This window comes from Suricata suricatta, chromosome 6, assembly GCF_006229205.1.
Source record: "Suricata suricatta isolate VVHF042 chromosome 6, meerkat_22Aug2017_6uvM2_HiC, whole genome shotgun sequence".
NCBI lineage: Eukaryota > Metazoa > Chordata > Mammalia > Carnivora > Herpestidae > Suricata > Suricata suricatta.
Window position 1 is genome coordinate 116,698,081 of NC_043705.1, and position 26,017 is coordinate 116,724,097.

Below are 26,017 nucleotides of genomic sequence, written 5' to 3' on the forward strand. Positions count from 1 at the left end.
GAGAGAGAATCCTAAGCATATTCCGTGCCCAGCATGGAGCCTGATGCATGAGACCTTGAGCTGAAGTCAAGAGCTGGACGCTTAACTGACTGAGCCACTTAGGCGCCTCTGTAATTTTCCTTTTTAAACAGTCAGTTCTGCTCCACAAGTATAATAATCTTATCTGACTGAGGATAACAATTAGTTGGTTTTCTTAAGTTTTTAATTTTAATTCCAATATAGTTAACGTGCAGTGTTATATTCATTTCGGGTATACAATATCGTGATTCACCAATTCTGTACATTAATCCGTGCTCATCATAAGTGTACTCTTATCCCCACCCCCCACTCCTCCCACCACTGGTAACCATCGGTTTGTTCTCTGTAGTTAAGAGCCAACAGTTGTTATTTTATTTATTTACTTATTATTTATTTTATTATTTTTTTTAAGTTTTCATCTGTTCCCTGCGTTGTTACTGTTCCTTCTGTGCTTCCTGGCCCTCCCCCACCCCCCATGTTATTGGTCTTTGGCTTTTGTAAAGGCCTTTCCTCAGATACCCGGTGATTCTTGGTTGTCCACCTATATTTGAGTGAGGTGCCAAATGCCAAGCTCATGTAGGTGGAACTTAATGATTGGTGGGCCCTCCCATTGGTTGAGTAGGTAGGGATCTGTCCATTTCGTTAAGGTATACCGAATACCAGTGATTTCAGATATTTTTCCTTAGATCAGAAGGTTGCTCTGGAAGAAATCTTCTAATTCCCTTGAGAGTTTTAGCTTAGCTGTCAGTTCCCTGAGAGCTGAATGGGGAAGAGGCATGCAGGTCTCGGTAGGCAGTATGTTGACTTTCACTTAATCCCCGTGTTTTGCTTCGCGTGCCTCATCCCTGCCTTGGTGTGCTTGAGAACAGGGCTGGCTCAGCCTTACTCAGGAGTATGTCCTGGGTCTTACTCCCCAGTAGGGGTGAGTTTAAAACTTACTTCAGCCATTTGTCCTGCTTTCGGTCCTCCTCTCATTTCTCCCTTTACAAATTTCCCAGGTTTCTAAATTTCTAAGCTTTTCCAGAGTTCTGTGAGCAGGCTAGTTTATTACTGGTTTCCACCCTGCAGGCTTAAAGTTTCTGCTTTCTTTGTTTGGCAGAGTCTTTATTGCTGTTCATCCAATCTGCAGCTTGGTGACTGCTCCTAATTACTGTTGTCACTTTTCTTGCACTTTTTGTCTTTATACGCTCATGTCCTTTTAGTGATGTTTCAAGGTGTGGAGACAAAATAAAGTCTGCCATGTTTAACTGGAAATACGCTTGACCTTTCCTACCCTTCCTTTGTAGACTTCCCTCTTTTCATCTTTTGTACTGTATTTATTGTTAATATAGTATAATTTTCATTTTTGTAGTCTGTTTAGTTTACCTATTTATTTGTTTAGTCAGTTAAGTTTTCTTTCACATTTAGGACACATTCTTTTTTTCATTTAGTATATTTAATATGAAGTTGTATTACAAAATGAACCTACATTTCTTCTAGAAACAAATGTGTTAGTTGGCCAACAGGTTATTTTCTTTAGAGGAAGGGTATCTCGTTGTACTTCATTAGTTTTAATTTTGCTTTCAAAAGAAATTACTAGTTCATCTTTTCTCTCAGATTGTCCATGCCATTTAAAGTATAGAAATCCTGTGTTAGAATGCTAATTGGTGACTTCTGTTAGAAAATTGCATATTATAGAGAATTAATAGGCTATTTATTAAATATGACTTCATGGGTACAGGCTCATCCAAATAATGGTTATCACTTTTGGGAAAAGTCATAAAATAAGACAATATGGCTACATGGAACAAGAAGTGTTTAAAGAATACTTTTTAAAATGTTAATTCTTGTGTAAGATAATTTTCTTCAGAAAAAAGACACATGCTTTTATGTTTTATAAAACAAATGAATAAGGTTTTTCTTTTGTTAAAACAAAAAAGCCTTTATTTCAGGACCTATAACGTGATTGCTTGCTAATTTATTAGCAGTCTTGAATGTTACTTCCTCATATAGTCTGAAATAGTATCACCCACCTCAACATAATTCTGTGCCGTTATTCTGCTTTATTTTTCTTCAAAACACTTCCTTGATGGTCTATTTATTTCTTTATTGTCTATTTTCATTAGATTAGAGCCTTTGTTTGATGTATTGCTGTATCTTGAGTGTCTAAAATAGTGGATAGCACATTAAAGATGTTCAATAAATATTTGTTAAAGGAATTAAGGAATAAATGTTTCCAGTTTATAGGAGCAAACGTGTAGTTTCAAGGAGAAGTTGAAACTATTTGAAATAGCTCATGAAACATAAGGGAAGCAAGCTGTTGCAATGTAGTCATAAGAGTGGCCCCAGAAAGTTGAGTTCCTGACTTGGGTTCCAGGACTCCCTTAGCGTTTCAGCTTTGTGCTGATTGTATCCATCTCCCCATTTCAAAAGTATCTTAGGATGACATTCATTTGGAAGGTTTCATGCATTTTGACAGTTTTATAGGTTGGAGAATGATAGAAAAATTTCTGAATTTTAAAATGCCTCTCTACTTTTCTTAGCTGGATGAAAAAGAAAGTCGGCGCCTGTTTCAGCAGATCCTTTCTGGTGTGGATTACTGCCACAGGCATATGGTGGTCCACAGAGATTTGAAACCTGAAAATGTCCTGCTTGATGCACACATGAATGCAAAGATAGCTGATTTTGGTAAGGAGATTTTTATAGTTTCACATATTCATTACCTTTATGAACATCAATAGCATTTTTCAGATAACTTTTACTTCTGTGCAGTGGACTGAGTATCCCAAAATAGTGTGTCCTCATCATTTTGCCTATGAGCATACAGAAAGGAGAAGAGATGATGAATTCTCTTTATGTCTTTAAAATTTAGTTTTAGGATAATATGTAAATAAATTGGCAGCATTAGAGACATCATTTGAATACAGACTATTATTTGTGAAGGAGAAGTTAGCAACCTTATTTCCAATGTTTTTTTTCCCTTAAAGTTTATATATTTTGAGAGAGAGCAAGCATAAGTGGAGGAGGGAGCGAGAGAGAGAGAGAGAGAGAGAGAGAGAGAGAATGAATGAATGAATTACAAGCAGGCTTTGATTTGCCGGTACAGAGCCTGACATGGGGCTTGAACTCATGCCTGTGAGATCATGACCTGAGCCCAATTCCAGAGTCAGATGCTTAACTGATTGAGCCACTCAGGTGCCCCTCTAGTACGTTCTTTTGATCAAGTATGGAGTGAGAGGAAAGAGACTGGAATGGAGTTATTCGAACTCTGAAAGCCAGAAGGTAAATTATATGAACAAAATCATGTTTATTCACTTATTTTTAAGAAGTTATTAATTTATTTGGAGAGAGAGAGTGCAAGCATGTGAGTTGGGGAGAGGCAGAGAGAGAGAGAGAGAGAGGGAGAATCTTAAGCAGCCTCCACGCTCAGCTGGGAGCCCAGTGTGCTTGATCACACCACCGTGAGATCATGACCTGCGCCCAGATCCAGAGTCAGATGCTTAACTGAGTGAGCCACCCAGCTGCCCCCCAATAATGCACTAACTTTAAATGCTGAAATAGATGACAGATTTTAGGGCATAATGGCAAGATATTTGGGAACAGTAAAGACTAGGAATTTGTTTAAGCAAAGAATATAATGATGATTTATCACTTTAATGCAAACCCAGATTTATTGTTTAATGGAGTTTTGTTTTTATTTTCTTGGGAAATCTTGAACAGTTGATTTTTTTTGCATTTTCAGGTCTTTCAAACATGATGTCAGATGGCGAATTTTTAAGGACAAGTTGTGGCTCACCGAATTATGCTGCACCGGAAGTAATTTCAGGAAGGTAGTATTTGACACCCTTCCATCCCAATACATTTGTAATGGTCTTCTCCTAGATTTGTCTGTCTGTAGTCTCTTACTAATTCTAGTGAAAGGAAAGACATTTAGGGCTTATTCTTTTCTTATCCAGAACGTGTTATATTTTAAGGATAAAACAGAAGTAAGAATTAAGGACTCCATTAATAGAAGAGAATATTGGTTTGCAAGTCAGTACTGTATTAAAGTAGTTTGATGAGAAAACTTTTCACTTTTTTCCCCCCTTGTAGAAGAAATGGAAGGTTTAAAACTAGCAAGTTTTAAAGGTAGGTCAGACATTAAAAACTTGCATCATACAAGAATACCTACTATTTAGAAATGGTTTACTTAGAGGAAGAGTTAGAAGTGTAATATGTACCTTTAATTTTTCAGAAAGAAGGCATTTTGTAAATCATCAGACTTCGTTTTCTAGAGACTGTATTATTATAATTCTAACCTCTCAATTTACTGACCCCTGGCATTGAGAACATGAGGATCTTTGTACAGTCCATGTTTTTGAATAGATTAGATGATAGGAAAAGTTAATTTTCAAAGAGTAATTTTTTTCACTATACTATTGAAATTGAAAACAGATGGTTAGGTTTGTTACCAGTTTTAATAATTAACTTTTAATAACTTTTCACTCACACCATGTTTCTTTGAATGTTTCACATCCTAATTCAGGATGCAGAAATAGTATAGTATTTTCTCTCTGTTTTCATAATTTTTGTTGCCTGGCCTGCTAGTCAGAGAAATTATATTTCGGTAATGTCATGGCTATGATTAAGGGAGAAGTATCTGATTTCAAGTTTATTAAGCTTCATCATTATTATTTAAAAAATTTTTTTTATATCTTTATTTTATTTTGAGAGACAGAGTGAGTGGGGGAGGAGCAGAGAGAGAGAGAGGGAGACACACACACTCCCTCCCCCTCCCCCTCCCCTTCCCCCTCTCCCCTCCCTCTCTCTCTCCCTCTCTCTCTCCCTTTCTCTCTCCCTCTCTCTCTGTCTCTCTGTCTCTCTAGCATGCTCCAGGCTCAAATCCATGGACTGTGAGATCATGACCTGAACTGAAGTCAGATGCTCAACCCACTGAGCCACCCAGGCGCCCCTCATCATTATTGTCTAGATCAGCTTAATGTTAAAAAAAATGTTTTAAAATTATTTCATTTGTATCATCTAAATTCTTTTGCAAAAAATAATTCTGGGGGCAATGTTAATTAAATAAAAAGAAATGTAAATATGTGTATATGCATGGCCCATTTCTGAAGTCTAATTTTCCAGTTTGGAAAGGTATGTGAGACCTAGATGAGTGGGAACTTCTATTAAAAGCAGTATATATGGATTAGTTCAACAATTTATTTGGTCATTTTACAGACCTCCTTTCCCCAAAGCTAGACTTTGATCTGATGGTCTGAGGTAGTTAAGTCAGTTGGCTACAGTGTATTGCAGATACAGTTTAGCATCTTCTGTGACCAGTCAGCTTGGGTATAGGAAGTCTTGGATGATTAGGGGAGAGTGGGATTAGAGTTTCTCTCTAAAGAACATTCTTTCCATTCATTCATTTATTTGTTTATTATTTTTAGAGCATTATTTTTAAGGAGCATTCTTACTATCATGAGGACCCTGGTAAGGGAGTAAGAACAGATTTTAGCTTAGTCTAACAAAAAAATTCTTGACGTTTGTTTTCAAAGATAATGCTGATAGAATTATATAGAGTCTTTAGCGTATAGCAATGACTATAAAAACCATACTGTAATAATTCTTCATAAAGTATCCATACTTAAAATTTTCGATTGACTCTCAAGTTACTAATGATTGTTTAATCCAGTTGGTGTTTCCTGTTACAGATTGTATGCAGGTCCAGAGGTAGATATATGGAGCAGTGGGGTTATTCTCTATGCTCTCTTATGTGGAACCCTTCCGTTTGATGATGATCATGTGCCAACTCTTTTTAAGAAGATATGTGATGGGATCTTCTATACCCCTCAGTATTTAAATCCATCTGTGATTCGCCTTTTGAAACATATGCTACAGGTGGATCCCATGAAGAGGGCCGCAATCAAAGATATCAGGTAATGCTTGTTGGACAGGATCAGACCTCAGAGCTGACAGTGATACAAGTTAAGTGAAAGAAAAGTTGCAGGAAAGCATGTATTATGTAATGTTACTTTTATGTTAAAAATACAGTATATAGGCACATTTATTTTGACATTGAAAAATGGACAGTAAACCGGCTACCTTAGGGAAGGAAGTTTAGTAGGAGGAAGGGCTTTTACTTTTCATTTACATGTCTTTCTTTTGAAACTGTAACAATGAATATTATATTACTTTTTAAACTTAAAAAATAGCTGATATAAAAAAAAGGACCCTGGTGGGATGTTAAATTCTGTAGTGGCTCTTTAAGATTTTCTGTAGTATGCTTCATATATGACTTTTATGCATTCTCATTAGGATTAATACTTTTTTAGTAGTAGTAAAATTGTGTGTGGCTATTTGAGTTCTGATCTCATGAATTACTCCTTTTTTTTTGTTCATCTGAAGTAATGAGGACTTTAATCAACGACATGCTTTTGTATTTTGGGTAATATACATTGAATCACATGTGAAGTTACTGATTTGTAAGTTTCATATGGCAAGGCATGCTTTTACCACCAGTGGAAAAGGACAAATCATTCTTGAAAATTTGAAATCTCTAAGTGAAAGGTGCTTTTACTTACGTTTTCAATGTGTTTTTTTCTCCCAATTTAAATGCAATATGTGACAATTGGAAGACTTAGAACACACACACACACACACACACAAATAGGGAAAATTATCTTTAATTCCATCACCCGGAAGATAATCATTGTTCTTTTGGGTGTTTTCCTTTCATGATGTTTTTAGTTTGAGCAGTTTGTTTTTTTTAATGTTTTATTTACTTTTGATACAGAGAGAGACAGAGCATGAGAGGGGGAGGGTCAGAGAGAGGAGGAGACACAGAACCGGAAGCAGGCTCCAGGCTCTGAGCTAGCTGTCTGCACAGAGCCCGACGTGGGGCTCGAACCCACGAACGTGAGATCTGACCTGAGCCGAAGCCGGAGGCTTAACCGACTGAGCCACCCAGGCGCCCCTAGTTTTAGCAGTTTTTGACATAGTTTAGGTCAAACATATCCTTTTATATTTGAAGAGTTGTCTTCATAGAGTTGTTTTATAAGGTGAGATAATGTATATGAAGTATTTAGCCTAAAATCTACAACAGAATAATCAGTGAATGATAGTTGTCTGTTTTTGTTGTATTTTTCACCTAACATTGTGTTATATTATAGTAATGAAGTTACAGAATATATCCTTCTTTGAATGAGAAATAAGCTGTTGTTGGTAATTTGTTTGTCCTTGTCATTTGTGCCAAAACTTTAAATAAAAGCATAGACATTTCTTTTCCAGTTAGTGCAGCACTGCTTTCTCCCTCTTAAAATCTGAGGGAGGTTGGAACATTTCCCCCTATATATACAGTGAAATGTGAGCCAGAAGAGGAAAGGCTCAGTTTAAAAAAATGAAAATGCTCTATGTATATAAATAAAAATGAATTCATACCCTAAATTCCCGAAACAGTTACTTACAGTCTCCCCTCTACTCAAAATTCTTCTCCTGACCTTGTCATTCTCTCAGGGAGCATGAATGGTTTAAACAAGATCTTCCAAAATATCTCTTTCCTGAGGATCCATCATATAGTTCAACCATGATTGATGATGAAGCCTTAAAAGAAGTATGTGAAAAATTTGAATGCTCAGAAGAGGAGGTTCTCAGCTGCCTTTATAATAGAAATCACCAGGACCCTCTGGCAGTTGCCTATCACCTCATAATAGATAATAGGAGGATCATGAATGAGGCCAAAGATTTTTACTTGGCAACAAGCCCACCTGATTCTTTTCTCGATGATCACCATTTGACTCGGCCCCATCCTGAAAGAGTACCGTTCTTGGTTGCTGAAACACCAAGGGCACGCCACACCCTCGATGAATTAAACCCACAGAAATCAAAACACCAAGGTGTAAGGAAAGCAAAATGGCATTTGGGAATTAGAAGTCAAAGTCGACCAAATGATATCATGGCAGAAGTTTGTAGAGCAATTAAACAACTGGATTATGAATGGAAGGTAAGAAAGACATTCTGATTTTAAGCACAATTGGCAAACCTGTAGTCTGTAATATGTCTTATAGAAGAAGTGCTTTTGACTTTGTTTTTGTCCATACCACACACTAGGTTGTAAACCCGTATTATTTGCGTGTTCGAAGGAAGAATCCTGTCACAAGTACATACTCCAAAATGAGTCTACAGTTATACCAAGTGGATAGTAGAACGTACTTGCTGGATTTCCGTAGTATTGATGGTATGTACATCCTACAAAACAACTTAGTTGACAAACTAGACCTTGTTACCTAATTTGGCTTTTTAGTTTTTGATTCTTTCACAGCTTCTTGAGTTGCTCCTAGTAATTCAGTAGCAAAAGAATATAAAATGTGAGATTTTGTGCCTCTGTGATGTCAGCATTTATGAATCTTATGTTTGTTGTAATCTTACAGCATATTGTCTTTTTAAGATTAAAGTCTGATGCAGTCTGATCCTAAAATGATAGTTTCTGCCACCTTTCTGTTTTTTGGTGTGGATCATTTTGGTTAGAAAAAATATTTAGAAATAAATGTTGACTTTTTATTAAATATTTTAATATCTGATGTTTAATACATTTTTAATTTTTCCTTTGAGTACAGTTATTACCTTTTAGAGTTGATTAATAAGGCAGTGTGTATAGATTTGATTAGTAGCTCCTAGGACAAGCAATTATTTGTCAAACAAGGTTTCTGGCAGGGGACTGAGAGAGAAGTGTTTTGGACGGTCAGGGACTTCCGGTTCTTTTTCTCCTCTCATACAGCCGTTTGCTTCCAGCCTGACACTGGAGTCATATCAGAGATATCGTCCTTTATTAGTTTTGTGAGAGTTACATGATTCCAATTTTATCTACCTTTCAATAAAGTGCTCTTAAATAACAGATCGCCGTTTTGTGAATGTACAGTATAGGGATTCCGGGGAGTAAAGATAATGTTCAAAGTAATGATTATAATTAGTTATAAGGGACATTGCTGACCCTAGTTTTAGATTGCTGTGCATTTCTAACCTACAGTCATAAACAATCAGAGACAACCTGATGATCAAATTGAAATATTCACACTTTTTAAGTTAGATATTTTAATTGGTCATCAGAATAATGATTTACTTCAGTATAAAATCTTAAAAGTACCTCCTTGAATATTTTTAAAGAACCATTAAATTACTATTAAAAAAATTTTTTTTTTAATGTTTTTTATTTATTTTTGAGAGACAGAGAGAGATAGCCCAAGCAGGGGAGGGTCAGAGAGAGAGGGGGACATAGAATCTGAAGCAGGCTCCAGGCTCTGAGCTGTCAGCACAGAGCCTGATGCAGGGCTCAAACCCATGAACCGCGAGATCGTGACCTGAGCTGAAGTTCGACGCTTAACCAACTGAGCCACCCAGGTGCCCCAAGAAACATTAAATTCTAAGTATTGGTTTAGTGTTTTAATAGCTTGAAAATGAAAACCTATACTTAGAAAATATGTCTCTGATTACCATTATGTATAGTTTGCCAGAATATCTTAACTATTTAGATTGATTAAGTGGAGGTAAATTATTAACTGCAGAAAGCAGACATTTTTGTTATTATTTATTTTTAAAATTTAAATCCACGTTAGTTAATAAATAGTGTAATAATAATTTCAGGATTGGGATTTAATGATTTATCATTTACATACAACACTCAGTGCTCATCCCAGGTGTCTTCCTTAGTGCCACTCACCCCTTTTTAGCCCTTCTCCTGTCCAACACCCCACCATCAGCCCTCTGTTCTGTGTATTTAAGAGTCTCTTATGGTTTGTCTCTTTCCGTTATATTAATTTTGCTTTCCTTCCCTTATGTTCATCTGTTTTGTCTTAAATTCCACATATGAGTGAAATCATGATATTTGTCTTTCTCTAATTTATTTTGCTTAACATAATACGTTCTAGTTCCATCCACATTACTACAAATGGCAAGATTTAATCCTTTTTGATTGCTGAGTAATATTCCATTGTATATACATCTGCTTTATCCATTCATCAGTCACTGGACATTTGGGCTCTTTCCATACTTTGGCTATAGCCAATAGTGCTGCTATAAACATTGGGGTGCACGTGCCCCTTCGAATCAGCACTCCTGTATCCCTTGGATAAATACCTAGCAGTGCAGTTGCTGGCTCGTAGGGTAGTTTTAGTTTTTATTTTTTGAGGAACCTCCATACTGTTTTCCAGAGTGGCTGCAGCAGTTTGCATTCCCATCAGAAGTGCAAAAAGGTTCCCTTTGCATCCTTGTCAACATTTGTTGTTGCCTGAGTTGTTAATTTTAGCCATCCTGACAGGTGTGAGGTCGTATGTCATTGTGGTTTTTGATTTGTATTTCCCTGATGATGAGTGATGTTAGGCATATTGTCTGTTAGCCATCTGGAGGTCTTCTTTGGAGAAGTGTCTATTCATGTCTTTTGCCCATTTCTTCACTGGATTATTTTTTTGGGTGTTGAGTTTGATAAGTTCTTTATAGACTGTGGATACTAACAGTTACCTGATATGTCATTTGCAAATATTTTCTCCCATTGTGTCAGTTGCCTTTTAATTTTGCTGATTGTTTCCTATGCTGTACAGAAGCTTTTTATCTTGATGAGGTCCCAATAGTTCATTTTTGCCTTTGTTTCCTTCGGCCTTGGGAGACAGGTCACGTAAGAAGTTGCTGTGGCTGAGGTCAAAAAGCTTGTTGCCTGTTTTCTCCTCTAGTATTTTGATAGCTTCCTGTCTTATGTTTAGGTCTTTCATCCATTTTGCGTTTATTTTTGTGTATGGTGTAAGAGAGTGGTTTGGGTTCATTCTTCTGCATGTTGCTGTCCAGGTTTCCCAACGCCATTTGCTGAAGAGTCTGTCTTTTTTCTGTTGCATACTCTTTCCTGCTTTGTTAATGATTAGTTGACCATACATTTGTGGGTCCATTTCTGGGCTCTGTATTTTGTTCCATTGATCTTGTGCCAACACCATACTGTCTTGATGATTACAGCTTTGTAATACAGCTTGAAGTCTATAATTGTGATGCCTCCAGCTTTGGTTTCCTTTTTCAGAATTGCTTTGGCTGTTTGGGGTCTTTTCTGGTTCCATACAAATTTTAGGATTGGTTGTTCTAGCTCAGTGAAGAATTGTGGTGTTATTTTGATAGAGATTGGTCTTTTTAAATTTTTAAGTGGGAAAAATATCTATATGCCAGTGTATGTATGAGTAGACAATAATGGACTTTTAGTAAATGGTATGATGCCATAACATGGTTTGAAATTTATATTAATTCAGATTTCCCATATGCATAGTATTAAAACTAATTTAACACTATCTATTAAAAAGCCTTATGGAACACAACTGACTCATACTTTAAGTAAATACTCTGTCCCAGCATTTCAAGAATATAGCTCCATATGTAAATGTTCTCTCACAGAGCCTTTAATTAAGTACAAGTTTTTAGCAGTTCTTCATTGGCCAAATCAATTGAGTTAAGTACTGTTACCACTTTTGTTTATCTAAGATCCTCTGGAATTATTAGATTTACCTATGAGTTTTTTGTCTTCTTTATAAGCAAAAGAATAGTACCTACTTAGCGTCAGAAAGACACAGCTGTGAGCTGTGATGTACTAGCCAGAGCTCTTTGTCTGTTTCTCTCTCCGTCCAGATGATGTTTATATGTGAACACATACTAATGCAGTTTGAGATATATGGAATGCGTTTTACATTTCTCATTGGATTTGGGTCAAATTTATAACCTTAGGTTTATTAGTCCCTGGGTTTGCCAGTTGAATGAACATTTACTGTTTTTGTACTGTGTTTTCAACTTTAGTTTTTCCTTAATTTGTTTATTGGAATCATTTCATGAGATCTTAGATATGAAGAGAAAGTGGGAGAGTGAAAAGCAGTGAAATGACAGGAGAAGGAGGTTCTAGATTTACATCTGTTACCTATGGCGAGTACCTTTCTGGGGTTTATGTTTTCTTATCAATAGAATGAAGTGTTGGATGAGGTGATTTCCAAGATTTCTTCCAAAATTTCAGTGCATTTGTTCAATGATTTTAATATAGAGGGATGAATTTTTATCACTACGGAAGGATGTTTGTTGAGCCCCATGTCATTAGTTTATTGGGCTGTTAAATTTGGAGTGTAAGTCTGGTAAGTTGCTACGTACTAGTTACTTACTGTACCCAATGTTGATTAGCCATCAGGAGAATACATACCATATGTAAAAAAGACAAATGGTTTAACACAGTTTCGTCACCTCTTTTGTAGAAAGTTTTAAAATAAACATGCTCTTGATATCTGCCAGTGGTCTCATTCAAAGAAGCAAATTAAATACTATTCAGCTTTTGATTGGGGAGGGGGCACACCTAGGTGGATCAGTCGGTTAAGCGTCCAACTCTTGATTTATGCTCAGGTCATGATCTCAACAGTTTGTGAGATTGAGCCCTGTGTTGGGCTCTACTCTGGCAGCATGGGGCCTACTTTGGATTCTCTCTCCCTCTCTCTCTACCCCTCCTCACCTCCCCTGCTCATGTGCTCTTTCAAAATAAGTAAAAACACTTAAAAACATGAGAATTACGGGTGTCATGGATTATAATAAATTGAAATTTTTTTTCCCAGATGAAATTACTGAAGCCAAATCAGGGAGTGCTACTCCACAGAGATCAGGATCAGTTAGCAACTATCGCTCTTGCCAAAGGAATGATTCAGACGCTGACGCTCAAGGAAAATCCTCAGAAGCTTCGCCACTTACCTCATCCGTGACCTCACTTGACTCTTCTCCTGTTGACTTAACTCCAAGACCCGGAAGTCACACAATAGAATTTTTTGAAATGTGTGCGAATCTAATTAAAATTCTTGCACAGTAAACCTAAAACTTTGCTTATTTCTTTGATAGCAATAAGCATGCATAAAAAAATCATAGCCAAATGCTTCCATTTATAATCAAGTTATACATAATTATAACTGAGGATTGGCCTTTTGGAATGCAGTTTGCACAGGAATTGGAACATGATTAATCATTAAAGTCTAATGTGCAAAAATGAATTAAGATAATTTTGTTCATTGTTCAGTAGGCATATAGAATAATGTAATTTTCACAAAGAATTATAGTTCTCTCAGGCTCACTTGATTTTTGGCTATTTTATATTTCATGTATACAGGGCTTTGTAGAATATTAATTTACCATAAAGGCCTTCATATATTATTACAAGTTGATGTGTTCTATAACTGCTTCAGAAATTTATTCAATAAATATTTGCCTAGAATCCCCAGAGATCTTTATAGGTGATTTGTTTTGGGGGGGCTCCTGAGCTTAAATAGCTGGTATCTTCCAGTAGTACAGGCTGGATGACTCTTCCATATCTCTTCCCTTAATGTTCTTTAGTATATGGTAAGCACATTCAAAAATTATATTAGACATAATTGAAATTTTTTCCTTAGCTTGATAAGTCCAAAAATACACAGAACTTATGTATTCAGATACTCTAGGCACTAAGGTAAATCTTATAATTTGTCTCACTATATTCCGTACATAAATTTGTCACAAGAGCTGAGTTGCATATACTATAGATAAATCATGTTTTTGTCAATCTCACAAATTCCGCTGCTCACGTCTGTCAGTATTGAATGTATACAAAAATTTCTAGTCCTTCAATTATGTATCTTTTAAATTGATTCAGTACACAGAATATTTCTGACCATTTAAATGCTCAGAGAAGACCTTTTCTCCCAAATTTTATCATGAACATTTTTAAAAACAAAAATGGAAAGGCTGTAGGGTGATCACATGTGTATCTACCACTTGGCTTCAACACTGGTTAACATTTTTGCCATATTTGCTTTATATCTATATGTGTATATAGATACAATTGTACATATGTATGTGTGTGTGTATATATATGTTTTTTCTCCTTGAACCGTTTGGATGTTGCTGCCATACTTATTACCCTCAACATTTCAAGCATCTCCTAAAAATAACATTTTCCTAAAAATCCATAATACTATTATAGGATTAGTAATTCCTAATGTCATCTAATCACACATATTTAGGTTTCCCCAGTTGTCTTCCAGATTTCTTTTATAGCTGGTTATTTCAAACCAGGATTCAGTGAAACTTTAGACATTGCCAGGTATGACATTATTTCAATAAAATATGGAATAGATGAGTTAGTTCTTCTAAGTGGTCACATTTGTTTTGGATTCTAATCATTTTTTTAAAAGTAGCATTATGGGAACTGCCTAAAGATGCGTAATTAATCTTTGTCAGATCTCTATATTTTTTCTTGCTCCTTCCTTTTTCCTAGTAGTGTTCCATAATAGTTGTAAATGAAGATTTAAAGTCACTTCAGTTAAAATTGGTGTCCTTTGTATGCTAATAAAAAATAAAAATTACTATATCACCCATAATTGCCTTATACTATTTTAACTTAAAGGTATTGATTTTTTTGGTACCAATCATTTTTCCATTGCAGAAGAGCGATCTTATTTTCATTTAATACCTTTGTATTATAGGACTGTTTTTGGCAAATCCATTAAACACCTATGTAACCAGACAGTAATGTACTCAAGTGTACTTGGTAGCTCGCACAGTTAATTGTAGTTGTAGATTTGGTTCCAGCACATCTAGAAACATGCACTGAATTCAAAAGAAAAATATTGCTTCTTTATGCCCAGGACTTAACCTATTCAACTTAGAATCTGAAAGCTGTATAAAATAATAGGAGTGCAACGTAATAAGTTCAAAACTGTATAACTTGTATGTGGCCCTGTGTTTTGGGGATACTGATTGAATGTAGGGTCTCTAAATGCAGCATTATATTCCTGATGTTAACAGAAGACTGTATTTTTAAAGTTACAGATTTGTACATAGAACTAAGACATCGTCAGAATGTCTCTCTAAGCTGTTATGGGGAAGAGGGGTTTCGAAAGGAGGAACCAATTAAATAGGGCGTTCTAAATATTGTTAATTTTGTAAACTTTGCTTCTTGTTAAGTTATTGTGATTCTTTTTAGTTGCTGAGTTTTATTTTGAAGATATTTAAATATTGCACTTGTAAAATAGTATGATAAATGCACAGATTATTGCAGCAAATTTTTTTAAGATGGGATATTTGAAATGACAACTTTTGGTTGAATATGTCAAGGTTGCCTCAGAGTTTTCAAAAATTTATTGTGGTTTGCAAATTCTTACTGAAGATATAAGGGAGTCAATGCAAATGATTTTTAATCTTTTTTTAATTATCTTTTCAGCAATTTATATTTTTTGTGATTTATGCAACCATATTTTTACTTTGTCTTGACACCTGAAAGATGTGTAAGGTTTTTGCCAGAAATGTACTGTATACATAGTTTTAAATATAACAGATTTTACTGATATGTAAAAATTTTGCCATTAAAATAAATGATTTCTCACTGAGAGGAAATTTTCTACCAGGATGGGGGATATGGGAGCTTAATATATCTAATTTAAAATAATTTCACTGAAATAAATTCCATTGCTTTTACTTTGATTATATTTTCTCTTGAGATGTTTTTGTAACTTTTCATAGTTTTAAATGATTTTATACAAAAAGCCCTGTGCTTTTACCTCCCCTACCCTCTCCCTTGATCTCTGCTTTTTGACCCTGCAGTTTTATCATTCACACTGAATGAATGCTTGGTGGACTGTGGCTAAGATGTAGGACTCCATGCATCTATGCTTGGACTGACTCCCTTGGAATGAAAAACAAATGGTGTGTTGTGTAAATCTTTTCACCTCAATTCTTGTCCATCTCCTCATACACAGCAGAAATCTTACTTTCATAGTGAATTCTCCTGACAAGGTAGAATAACTACACATACAGCGTAACTATAAGTTGGTAGTAGGGTAGAAATCAATCTTTGAGGGTCAGTGTTTTTGAGTTGTGTTCATGTATTGTTTGGGATATATTTAGCTATATAATTTAAAATACTTTGATTTGGAAAATGGAGGATAAAAACAATTTTTCCTGTTATAGTGTGCTTAAATTTTTTTAACTTATGGAAAAACTAAAAAAGACAAAACACTTGTGTGTACCTTTTTGACAGTGTGTCTAAATATAAAATATAGTGTTTAAACAAATTTGAACACTCAAACATTGTGATTTTTCTCAACTAAATTACTGAGCTTTTATTTCATCTAAAAATTAAGCACCTGAACAAAATATTAAGATGCGTACAATAAAAGCCGAAGTGGTTACCAGTTTTCTTTGGTTGCAGACATTGGATTTGGTTAGAATTCAACTGTAATGAGGTCTTATATCCCATATGGCACCGTTAGGCAAGTCTTGTGCTATATTGTTGGCATTCTAAAATTTGTTTTTGTTTTTTTTTTAAATTTATTTTTGTGAGAGACCGCGCAAGCAGAGGAGGGTCAGAGAGAGAGAGGGAGACACAGAATCTGAAACAGGCTCTAGGCTCTGAGCTAGCTGTCAGCACAGAGTCCGACATGGGGCTCGAACCCATGAACCTTGAGTCATGACCTGAGCAGAAGCCAGATGCTTAACTGAGCCACCCAGGTGCCCTGATTGTGGGCATTCTAAATCTTTAAAATAGTTTGATAATTGTAACCAAAAAAAACCAAAAAACAGTACTAAAGAACGTTATGAATAGCACATAAGATTGTTCTTTAGGCAACTTATCAATTGCTCTAGATACTTATTTACCCTGACTGTATAAAGTTGTACAATAAATTATCTTGTTTGAAAAACCAATATTTATTGAACTGTTCTATTGTAGGCAAATAGACTGTTCTATTTATTGTGAATGCCAATACATGGTAAATATAGAGGAGCTCTAGCAACTTGGAAGATCATCATACTGTCAATAAACAGCCTGAGAAATGTATTAAATATATTAATAAGTACATCAAGTTCATAGGACAAAGTAAGTAGGGAGGTGGTGGGTGAAGTGTGAAAACTTAGTGTTAGAGGCAGCCTTTACCAGAGTAAAGTTATCTGAGAGACTTAGGAAAGACCCCTAGAAAGGAGTACAGCTTTAAGCACCACTTAATTATTCACTCTGCAAATTATGTCGCCTCATATAGGTACTATGAACCAACCAAGCGCTAAGAACGTAACGGTAAAGGTATAAATCCTGCTCTTGCGTGTCTTGTCAGGGGGATACGTGTGTTTTTAAGACTTATAGAAGTATTACAGAAAAGTGCACAGATCATAAATATATGTATGGCTTGATGAATTTTCAGTGATTTAGGTTTGCAGTGAATACAGCAATGTAAACCTCTGCCCATATTAAGAAACATTCCACTACCTTTGTATCTTTTATAATTAATGTCAGAAGTTATACACTCCAAATGATAATACTTCTATGATAGGACAGTATTATTGGCAGTTGTTATCTTTGAGGTAACAGGCTCCTTTTGTTCATCTTCATAAAGCCTGTCACATACGCAGCCAAACCTGAATAGCCAGCTGGACTGCTGGTTGTTTTTCTAAGTAAGAGTTACATTCCACAAAAAAAAGTGCCTCCGTGTATAATGAGATCTCACAAGTGCTTTTCCTGGAGACACCATACTTCAGTACACAGCAAAAGTACTTAATGAGTACTTCCCATTTTGTGATACAGATTAAAATCTACTCAGGTGTCTCAAGGGTCATTTTAATAATTTCTACTGCTTCATGAAGGACATTCTTGAGTAGGGTTTGGGTTTTTTTTTGTGTAGTATGAGTGTGGTGGTGAAAAATTTTAAGCACAGAGTTTGGTATTATTGCCTTGATACCAGCTGAGCTGCCAGCAGTTTTACCCACCACTGCTTTTCCATTATCAGTGCAAGGTCAACATTGTGAAAAAGGCCAATGATACCTTCCTGCATAAAAATAGTTGAAAAAGGTCTTGGCAACCCTCAGGGGTCTTAGGAGCATCTTGGAGAATCATTGTTGTACAACAGCAGTTCTCAATGCAGCAGAGGTGGGTGAACAATTTTTCTACCAGGGACATTTGGCAATGACTGAAGACATTTTTGGTTGTCACAACTGGTGGTAATGGTGGTGGTAGTGGATGCTAATGGCATCTAGCGGGTAGATTCCAGAGATACTGCTAAACACCCTACCTGGCACAGGAGAGCCTCCCTTTCTCCAACAAAGATTATGCAGGCTGACATACAATGCTGAGGTTGAAAAAGACTGCTCTACAAAATTGGTCTTCCTTCGCACAAGATAGCTACATCGATAAATTAACGCTCTTAATTTTTCAAATTCCTAAACAGTTCCCTGGATTACATTTCCCCCACATAATTATTTTCACGACATAAACTACAGCTACTTTCAGGTTATAATTTTGGGCCCAATTTACTTGTGTGTTCTGACATGAACCTTACAGCTGAACCAAGGGCCTCCCGGATCTGCTCCCCTGAACCCTTTTTCGACGGAGTTTTCCCTTTGTCCTTTGCGTCTGGCTGGCCTCTCTCCTTTAGGGCAGGGTACGTATGGGGCGCCTAGGTGGCTCAGTCAGTTGGGCGTCCAACTTCGGCTCAGGTCAGGATCTTACAGTTCGCGGGTTCGAGCCCCGCGTTGGGCTCTGTGCTGGCAGCTCAGAGCCTGGAGCCTGCTTCCGATTCTGCGTGTCCCTCTCTCTGCTCATGATCTCTCTTCGTCTCTCGAAAATAAATAAATGTTTAAAAAAATTATACCTTAAAAAAAAAAAGGCAGCGTCCTATTTTAATGCTATGAACTCCCCTCGACCCCGTATCCTTTCCGTCGAGCCCCGTTTGTTTCACCTCGCGACAGAACGTGTCCCGCAGTCTCGCGGAGCTTGCTTTTCCCAGCGCGCACTTCTGCTTGCGCAGCCGCAGTTTCCCGCGCTCCAGCACTGCGGTCGTCCGCGCGCCAGACGCCCCCAGCTGCAACTAGAGGGCGCTCCGTGCCCGAGTGGCCCGGACTACAGATCCCAGAGGGTAATGGGAGGGTGGAGACTGTCGCAGTGACTTCTGGGATTTGTGGTCCCGGGGAAAGGATTGCCTGACCATAAGGGCTCTGAGAGTCGCATTTTTCCTAACCGCTTCTCTGCGCGGTTTCGAGGCCTCGAGTCGGCCAGGCCAATTTCTAGGGAGACCTGGCATCAAAGGCAGAGAGGTAGGAAGTCTAACATGTTAGTTTCCGCTTCCGGTGGGGAAAGGGCAAGCACGATGTAAACACGGGACTAGGGGAGTGGTCATTAGGTAACTGGGGCTAAGCTGATAGTGGTGGAAGCCAGAGGAAGAGGAGGGAAACGAGGCTAGTGGGTCTCGTGGTTTGGGGAGAAAGGACCTTCAGGAGTGGGAGTTGAGACCCGACGGAGGTGTGGTAGAGCCGGGACACTAAGGTTGGTCTTTAGGGACGAGCATTTCTAGGGGGTCGGGCCCTCCCTTACATCGGCGGCAGGAGCGGCTTCCGCGTGACCTTCCCTTAGTGGTGGGAGGAGCGAGCTGGCTTCCCACCTCTGGTAGAGGTTGTCTGCAGCTGAGGACGGCCTGGTGAACTCGCGGGGGCAGTCCAGGGCAGCTTTTATGAGCTTCGCATATCTTTATTGTTTTGGAAATGAGAGGAACTTAGTAATACAGGTTTCTCTCTTTCGGTGACATTTTCTGGTAAATTGCTTCTTGAATTTCTCACCTCTGAATAGAGCCCGATACCCTAACGTTCTGTTTTGATTTCCTAATGGTGTTCATCTAGTGGTTTCTCGCCTTAGGTGCTGCATCCTCTTTTGCAGTGAAGACAAGCGTTCTCGGCTTGTGGTTGGATAAACTGTCCAGCCGACAACAGTAATTGAATGCCTACTGTAGGGATCATTGTACCAGCAAAAGATTATAGAACACCACATTCTTGTTTAGAGTTTTCATGGCATTCTTTAATTATGATTGTGTATAAAAGGAATTTGTGTTTCTTGAGTTTAACGTGAAACCTCTATGATTATGATTTACCCATTTGGTTTCTTATTCGGGTGAAAAATCGTAAAGGCTAAGATGTTGGCGCCTTGTGCATCTAACTATATATAGATTCAGGAGAACCTTATTTATTAGAAGTGTTAATTTCATGTTCAGATATCCTTAGAGGAACAGTAAACTAGTACTAATTAAGATACTTGAATCAAGTCTGAGTATTAAGTTTTTGAGGATAGAAACTGTTTTGTATGTGTCCTAGGACTAACCCCGATTTTATTTTTCAAAACCTATCAGCCTCCCCTCCAGAAAGCCTCAAGTGTCTCCACTGAAGTCACAGGATCCTTTGTTTACTCTCCAGTAGCACTTATTGACTATACACTTATTTTTCAGACAGTTGAAGAAAATACAAAACTGTGCTAACGGCCTTGGTAACAGATTCAGTGGATTTTAACCTCAGTGGGCCCTTGATACCTTTTGGTATTTTTATTCATCCCTTATTGTTGCCTTTCCTGTTTTCCCATTTTCTCTAGTGACTATTTCGGAACTTTTCTTCTCAAGTACGCAGATCTGTTTCTTTTCCCTTTACTTGGAGCAGACGACTAGCTCCCTATTTCTCTGGAAAATGTGAAGCTTGGGGTATGAAATCCTTCATTGTCATTTTCCTTTACCCCTGAACTTGCCTATGCTTTTCAGTCAGTATGAACTCTTGTCTGAGAGGAATGTATTCTTTTCACTCTCTTCAGGGCTAAACTTGTCAATTACTAGCAGTGCTCAGGCCTTCTATACCCTGTAACCTCATTCTCTCCTGTTTTCCGCAGTCTCTGATCTCTAGAAGAGCTTCAAGGAAGGGTTTGTGGAGGAAAATGGCAGAAACACCTGAGGCAGTTTTGTGTGTGGCTTTTTCACACATGGTTGAGAACCACCATCTGGGGCCTTAGCCTATACCTGTCTTTGACATTTAGAGCAATGGCTTGGGCTGAAGATAGGGGAGGGCAATGGGAGTCTGATTACCTATGAATTTTTAAAAAATAAATGTGGATCTTTCTGTTTCTGTTTCCTTTCCTCACTGCCTTAAGCCCTGCTCCCAATAATATATAGACCTGACCGATGATTTCTCATGGAATTTGGCGTTAGTAAATACACCAGGCTTTCCTCTGTTAACAGGGTTCCCACACTGCCTGGTTCCTCACACTGCTGATTTAGGAACAGAGTTCATTTGGAAACTTGAAGGCAGAAAATGTAATCGTTGTTATTCTTGTCATTTTTAGGGATAGTCGTAAATACAAGAGTTCTTGATATATCCTGATAGCTTATGAGACCTTCCTAATGATTTGTTTTCAGACATTGTCTTCACTCGGTGCCTCCGGCCTTCTGTTCCATAGCAGCCACACTCCGTCTTCAGCCATTTCTTGGTTCTTCTCCTAAGTTACTTACAGTCCTCTTCAAGCATAGGAAACTCATTCTTCTCTCTTATAATGGGTGTGGGGAGGGAGTTTGGCTTTGTCCTAATTTCCTGGTATAGCTTATAATATATTACTCCTCTAGGCTTTTTTCTTGTCTTTAAACAGTCCCTGCCCCAGTGGAGAATATGTGGTTCACCTGTATTTGCCTGTACATTTCTTGATTGCTATAATTTATTGAGACTGACTTTTATTCATCAGAAACTTAGGCACATGACCTATAATTTTCTTATCTCTTCACGTTCTGTCATTATCTTAGGCCTTTCTGTGTGAATGTCTTCATAGTCACCTTTACTTTTTTGTCCTCTCCCTCCTGTTGATTACTTATATTTCATTCCAGCCATGTGCCTCAGTGATGAAGACTTTGACACTGGCTAGAACTTACTCAGTATTTTCTTTCTCTTCTTCTTTTACTCCATCAATGCCCATTAGTTGATAGTGTTATAAAAACCTCTGCTTCATTGCTTTTCTTTCTCCCCCCAGTTGATTACTCAGTTAATCATAATCTCTTTGGGGTTACAGACTCCCTTGAGAATGGAATGAAAGCTTAGACATTCTTCTCCAGAAAACACACAGACATAAAAATTGATATACCTTTCCAGGAGTTTCTCAGTATCTTTAAGCTCATCCATGTAACTAGTAAGAGTTCTTGGATCTCATCATAAATTCCTTCTCTAAATAAATACTTGTTGAGTGCTTTAATGGTTTTCTTTAATTTCATTCCATCAATTGTCTTTTGTTTCTTATCCTGTACATGTGTGTATCGTTGCTGATATACAAAACAGTTTAACATTTGCTATTTTAAAAAAACCCTTTTTAATGTTTTATTTATTTTTGAGAGAGAGACAGAGAGACAGAGGGCCAGCAGGGGAGGGGCAGAGACAGAGGGGAGACATGGAATCTGAATCAAGGTCCAGGCTCTGAGCTGTCAACACAGAACCTGATGTGGAGCTTGAACCCATGAACTGTGAGATCACGACCTGAGCCAAAGTCAGGTGCTTAGCCGACTGAGCCATCCAGATGCCCCTAACATTTGTTATTTTTTAGATTTACCCAATAGTTCTGTGAGTGAAGTTTATTTACCATGTTTGACTCTTTTTTATTGTGGGGGCCCCTGGGGGGCTCAGTCGGTTAAGCGTCTGGCTTCGGCTCAGGTCATGATCTCAAGGTTTGTGGGCTTGAGCCCTGTGTCGGGCTCTGTGCTGACAGCTCAAAGCCTGGAGCCTGCCTCCGATTCTGTGTCTCCCTCTCTTTCTTCTTTTTTTTTTTAAATGTTTTATTTATTTTTGATACAGAGAGAGACAGAGCATGAGAGGGGGAGGGTCAGAGAGAGGAGGAGACACAGAACCGAAAGCAGGCTCCAGGCTCTGAACTAGCTGTCAGCACAGAGCCTGACGCGGGGCTCGAACCCACGGACGTGAGATCTGACCTGAGCCGAAGTCAGAGGCTTAACCGACTGAGCCACCCAGGCGCCCCGTCTCCCTCTCTTTCTGACCGTCCCCTGCTTGCGCTGTCTCTCTCTGTCTCTCAAAAATAAATTAAAAACATTTAAAAAAATTTAAAAACCTTTTATTGTGGAAAATTTCATACATGTATGAGAGAGGAAAGTACAAGAAATCCTATGCATGCATCACCTAACTTTATCTATTACCAACTCAGAGCAGTGTTTTCATCTGTATTTCACCCGCCCCCTCGTTGATCACTTTGAAACAATTTCTAGATATCGTAGAATTCCATATGAAATATTTTAGTGTACAGTCCTAAAAGATAAGCATTCTTTTTGTAAGCATAATTACAATACTGTTATTATACCTTAAAAAATAGCAGTAATTCCTCAAATCAGTTTTCTGATTTTCCCTATTGTTTCCTCCCAATTGACTTCTTTGAATCCAGGGCTAAACAAGACCCATGTGTTATATTTGGTTATTAAGTCTTTGAAGTTTCTTTTTACCTCCATCTTTCTGTCTCCTCTCTCTTTTTCCTGGAAGTTTATTTCCTGAAGAAACCAGTTTTATTTTTTAGTTTTTGTTGTTTGCTGTGTGCATCTCTGACGTGTTGTTTAGCGTGCTCGTCTACATTCCATATTTTCTTATAAACTGGTAGAGTTTGTTTGACTTGATTTGATTTAGGATAAATTTTTGGCAAGGGTACTTCATGGGTGGTGTGCCACTTCCAACAGGAGATACTTACTGTCCAGTCGTCTTCCTTTATGATGTTAGCTCCCTTTGTTGGTTAGTGCCTTGATCCATTATTTAATTAGAGGTTTAAAACGTGGGGACAGTCTGGGGCACCTGGGTGGCCCAGTTAAGCATCCAACTCTTTTTATCCTTTACTTTTTTTTTTTTTTTTTGAGAGAGAGTGTGAGCAGGGGAGGGGCAGAGAGAGAGGGAGACAGGGGATCCGAAGTGGGCTCTGAGCGGACAGCAGAGAGCCCAGTGCCGTACCCAAACTCATGAAGGGTGAAATCCTGATCTGAGCCCAAGTTGGACGTTAGTGGACAGAGCCACCTAGGCGCCCCAAGTGTTCGACTCTTGGTTTCAGGTCAGGTCAGGATCTCACGGTCGGTGGTGAGATCAGGGTGTGAGATTGAGCCCCACCTGCTTGGAATTCTGTCTCTCTCTGTCCCCCGCATGTGTGCTCTCTCTCAAAACAAAAAACAAACAAGAACAAAAAAGTAGTGACAGTCTGATTGTCTTACCCGTCTTCACCCGTTATTTGTAGTACTTCTCCAAAAGCCAAATTTCAATTTTAAAGCTGTTTCTTTGTAATTTTCTAGAATGGCTTCCTTTGGATGGAAGAGAAAAATTGGCGAGAAGGTGTCAAAGGTCACTTCCCAGCAGTTTGAAGCCGAAGCTGCTGACGAGAAGGATGTCGTTGAGAACGAAGAAGGGACCGGGCTTCATGCCGTTAAACGCAGGAAGGAGAGTCCGCTTCAGGACTGTGCTGAGAAAAGTAAGCAGCTGAAGGATGAAGCAGCCAGTCTGGTTGAAAATAAGAGGTATGTGTTTAGAGTTTTCTTATAGAGAACAGTTTACATTTCTTCTGTCAGTAATGAGATGAGATACGAATTCTATAAACTTCTGTTTTAAAAATCTGATGTAGGTGCTAAATTAATCAAACCAGTAAGTTTTAAAGACATCTTTCAACATTCCCATGGAATCTGAAAGTTTGTAAAAGAGTCTTGAAGATACTTGTGATGTCTGCTTTGCCATCATTTTTATTCTGTCTGAAGAAGGGTAAATGCTAAGTGAAATGTGATCCAAATTATTGGTTGATGGGAGATAGTTTAATTTCTGGAAACTTTCTCTTTGTGTTATTATATGCCAGGTAAGTTAGATGTTTCCTGAAGGGTTTTGAGGGCATACTTCTTTTATTTTTTTAAATAGATGTTCAGTTATCCTTTGCTATTGGCTTTTATATACTTCACTAAGTATGGTTGGTGCGCAGGAATTTGACAGCAGTTGCATTCATCCTTGGCCCCTTCCTCAGTAAGCTCTGAACACGTTTACCCCTCACCCTTTTCTTTTTTCCTTTTTTTCTTTTCTCTTTCTCTTGTTCTTTTACTCCTTTTCCACTGCCTCTGCTTAGGTGTTACAGTGGGACCAGAAATCATTCTTTCACAAATCAGTAGGGAGAGGACCCATTGGTTAGTAGATTATGTAGAAAAAGCTGAAATTTTACATATAGGAAAACAAAATTCTATATATAGGAAAACAAAATATAGGTAAAAAATGTATCTCATACCACATACAAAGATGGACCATAGAGAGATCGAAAATCTCCATGTGAAATGTGAAACTACACAGTTAACAAAAGAAAACATAGAAGAGTATTTTTGTAAGCTAGAGGAGGGAAAGGACTTTTTTTTTTTTAAGTTTGTTTATTTGGAGAAAGAGAGAGAGAGCGAGCACACCTGCACGCAGAGGTGGTGGAGGGACAGAGGGAAGGAGGGACAGGACCCCAAGCAGGCTTCTTGCCACCAGCACCGAACCTGATGTGGGGCTTAAACTCATCAACTGTGAGATCCTGACCTGAGCTGGGTTCGAGAGTTGGACGCTTAACCAACTGTGCCAGCAGGTGCCGCAGGACATTCTTATTTTTAAAAATTTCAAATCTGTGTTAGAGTTGAAGGAAGTTCAACCCCCCTGTATTCTCTCTTATCTAGACTCAAAATTTCTAATAATTGCTTTATTTATCTCTTTCTATACGTAAAAATGCACACAATGACATATGTAATTGTATATGTACAGTTTTTTTGGTGATCTGTTTGAAAGTAAGTTGTAGACATAATAACACCTCTCTCCTAAGTTAACCTCCTCCTTATAAGAATACGGACATTCTTGGGGCTTCTGGCTGGCTTGCTTGGTGGAGCCTACAGCTCTTGGTCTTGATCTTGGTCGTGAGTTTGAGCCCAGGTTGGGCATGGAGCCTACTTTAAAAAAGAAAAAAAAAAAGAATAAGGATATTCTCTTATTAAATACAATAATTGTCAAATCTATGAACATTGACAATTCTATAAACTAATGTGAAGCCCATATGCAGTTTTTTCTAATTTTTGCTGAAGCGTCTTTTATAATATTTTTTAAAAACCAGGATCCAAACAGAGTTCATACATTTCATTTGGCTCTTATATCTCCTTAGTGTCTATGTAGGTCCCCTAATGTATCCCCCGTGATAGTGACTTTTTGAAGAGTCTAG

At 37.8% G+C, this 26,017-nt stretch overlaps 2 protein-coding genes across 3 annotated transcripts in view; both read left to right on the top strand.

Moving 5' to 3' along the window:
- Nucleotides 1-16,185, top strand: part of PRKAA1 (protein kinase AMP-activated catalytic subunit alpha 1) — a 35,497-nt gene extending 19,312 nt beyond the window's left edge. The window contains exons 4-9 of the mRNA XM_029940957.1: nucleotides 2,541-2,685; nucleotides 3,740-3,827; nucleotides 5,688-5,912; nucleotides 7,489-7,975; nucleotides 8,083-8,209; nucleotides 12,585-16,185. Coding sequence (XP_029796817.1) covers nucleotides 2,541-2,685; nucleotides 3,740-3,827; nucleotides 5,688-5,912; nucleotides 7,489-7,975; nucleotides 8,083-8,209; nucleotides 12,585-12,832 — 1,320 coding nt within the window. The 3' untranslated portion in view covers nucleotides 12,833-16,185. The remainder of the gene's footprint in view (nucleotides 1-2,540; nucleotides 2,686-3,739; nucleotides 3,828-5,687; nucleotides 5,913-7,488; nucleotides 7,976-8,082; nucleotides 8,210-12,584) is intronic.
- Nucleotides 16,186-18,930: 2,745 nt separating this feature from the next.
- The window catches only part of TTC33 (tetratricopeptide repeat domain 33), a 39,885-nt gene continuing 32,798 nt past the window's right edge, over nucleotides 18,931-26,017 (top strand). Inside the window, exons 1-2 of one of the 2 annotated variants that reach the window (XM_029940960.1) lie at nucleotides 18,931-19,071; nucleotides 24,096-24,317. In XM_029940960.1, coding sequence (XP_029796820.1) covers nucleotides 24,097-24,317 — 221 coding nt within the window. In that variant the 5' untranslated portion in view covers nucleotides 18,931-19,071; nucleotide 24,096. Of the gene's footprint in view, nucleotides 19,072-19,147; nucleotides 19,301-24,095; nucleotides 24,318-26,017 lie in introns of those variants that run through there. The other variant, XM_029940959.1, reaches the window with a different exon arrangement.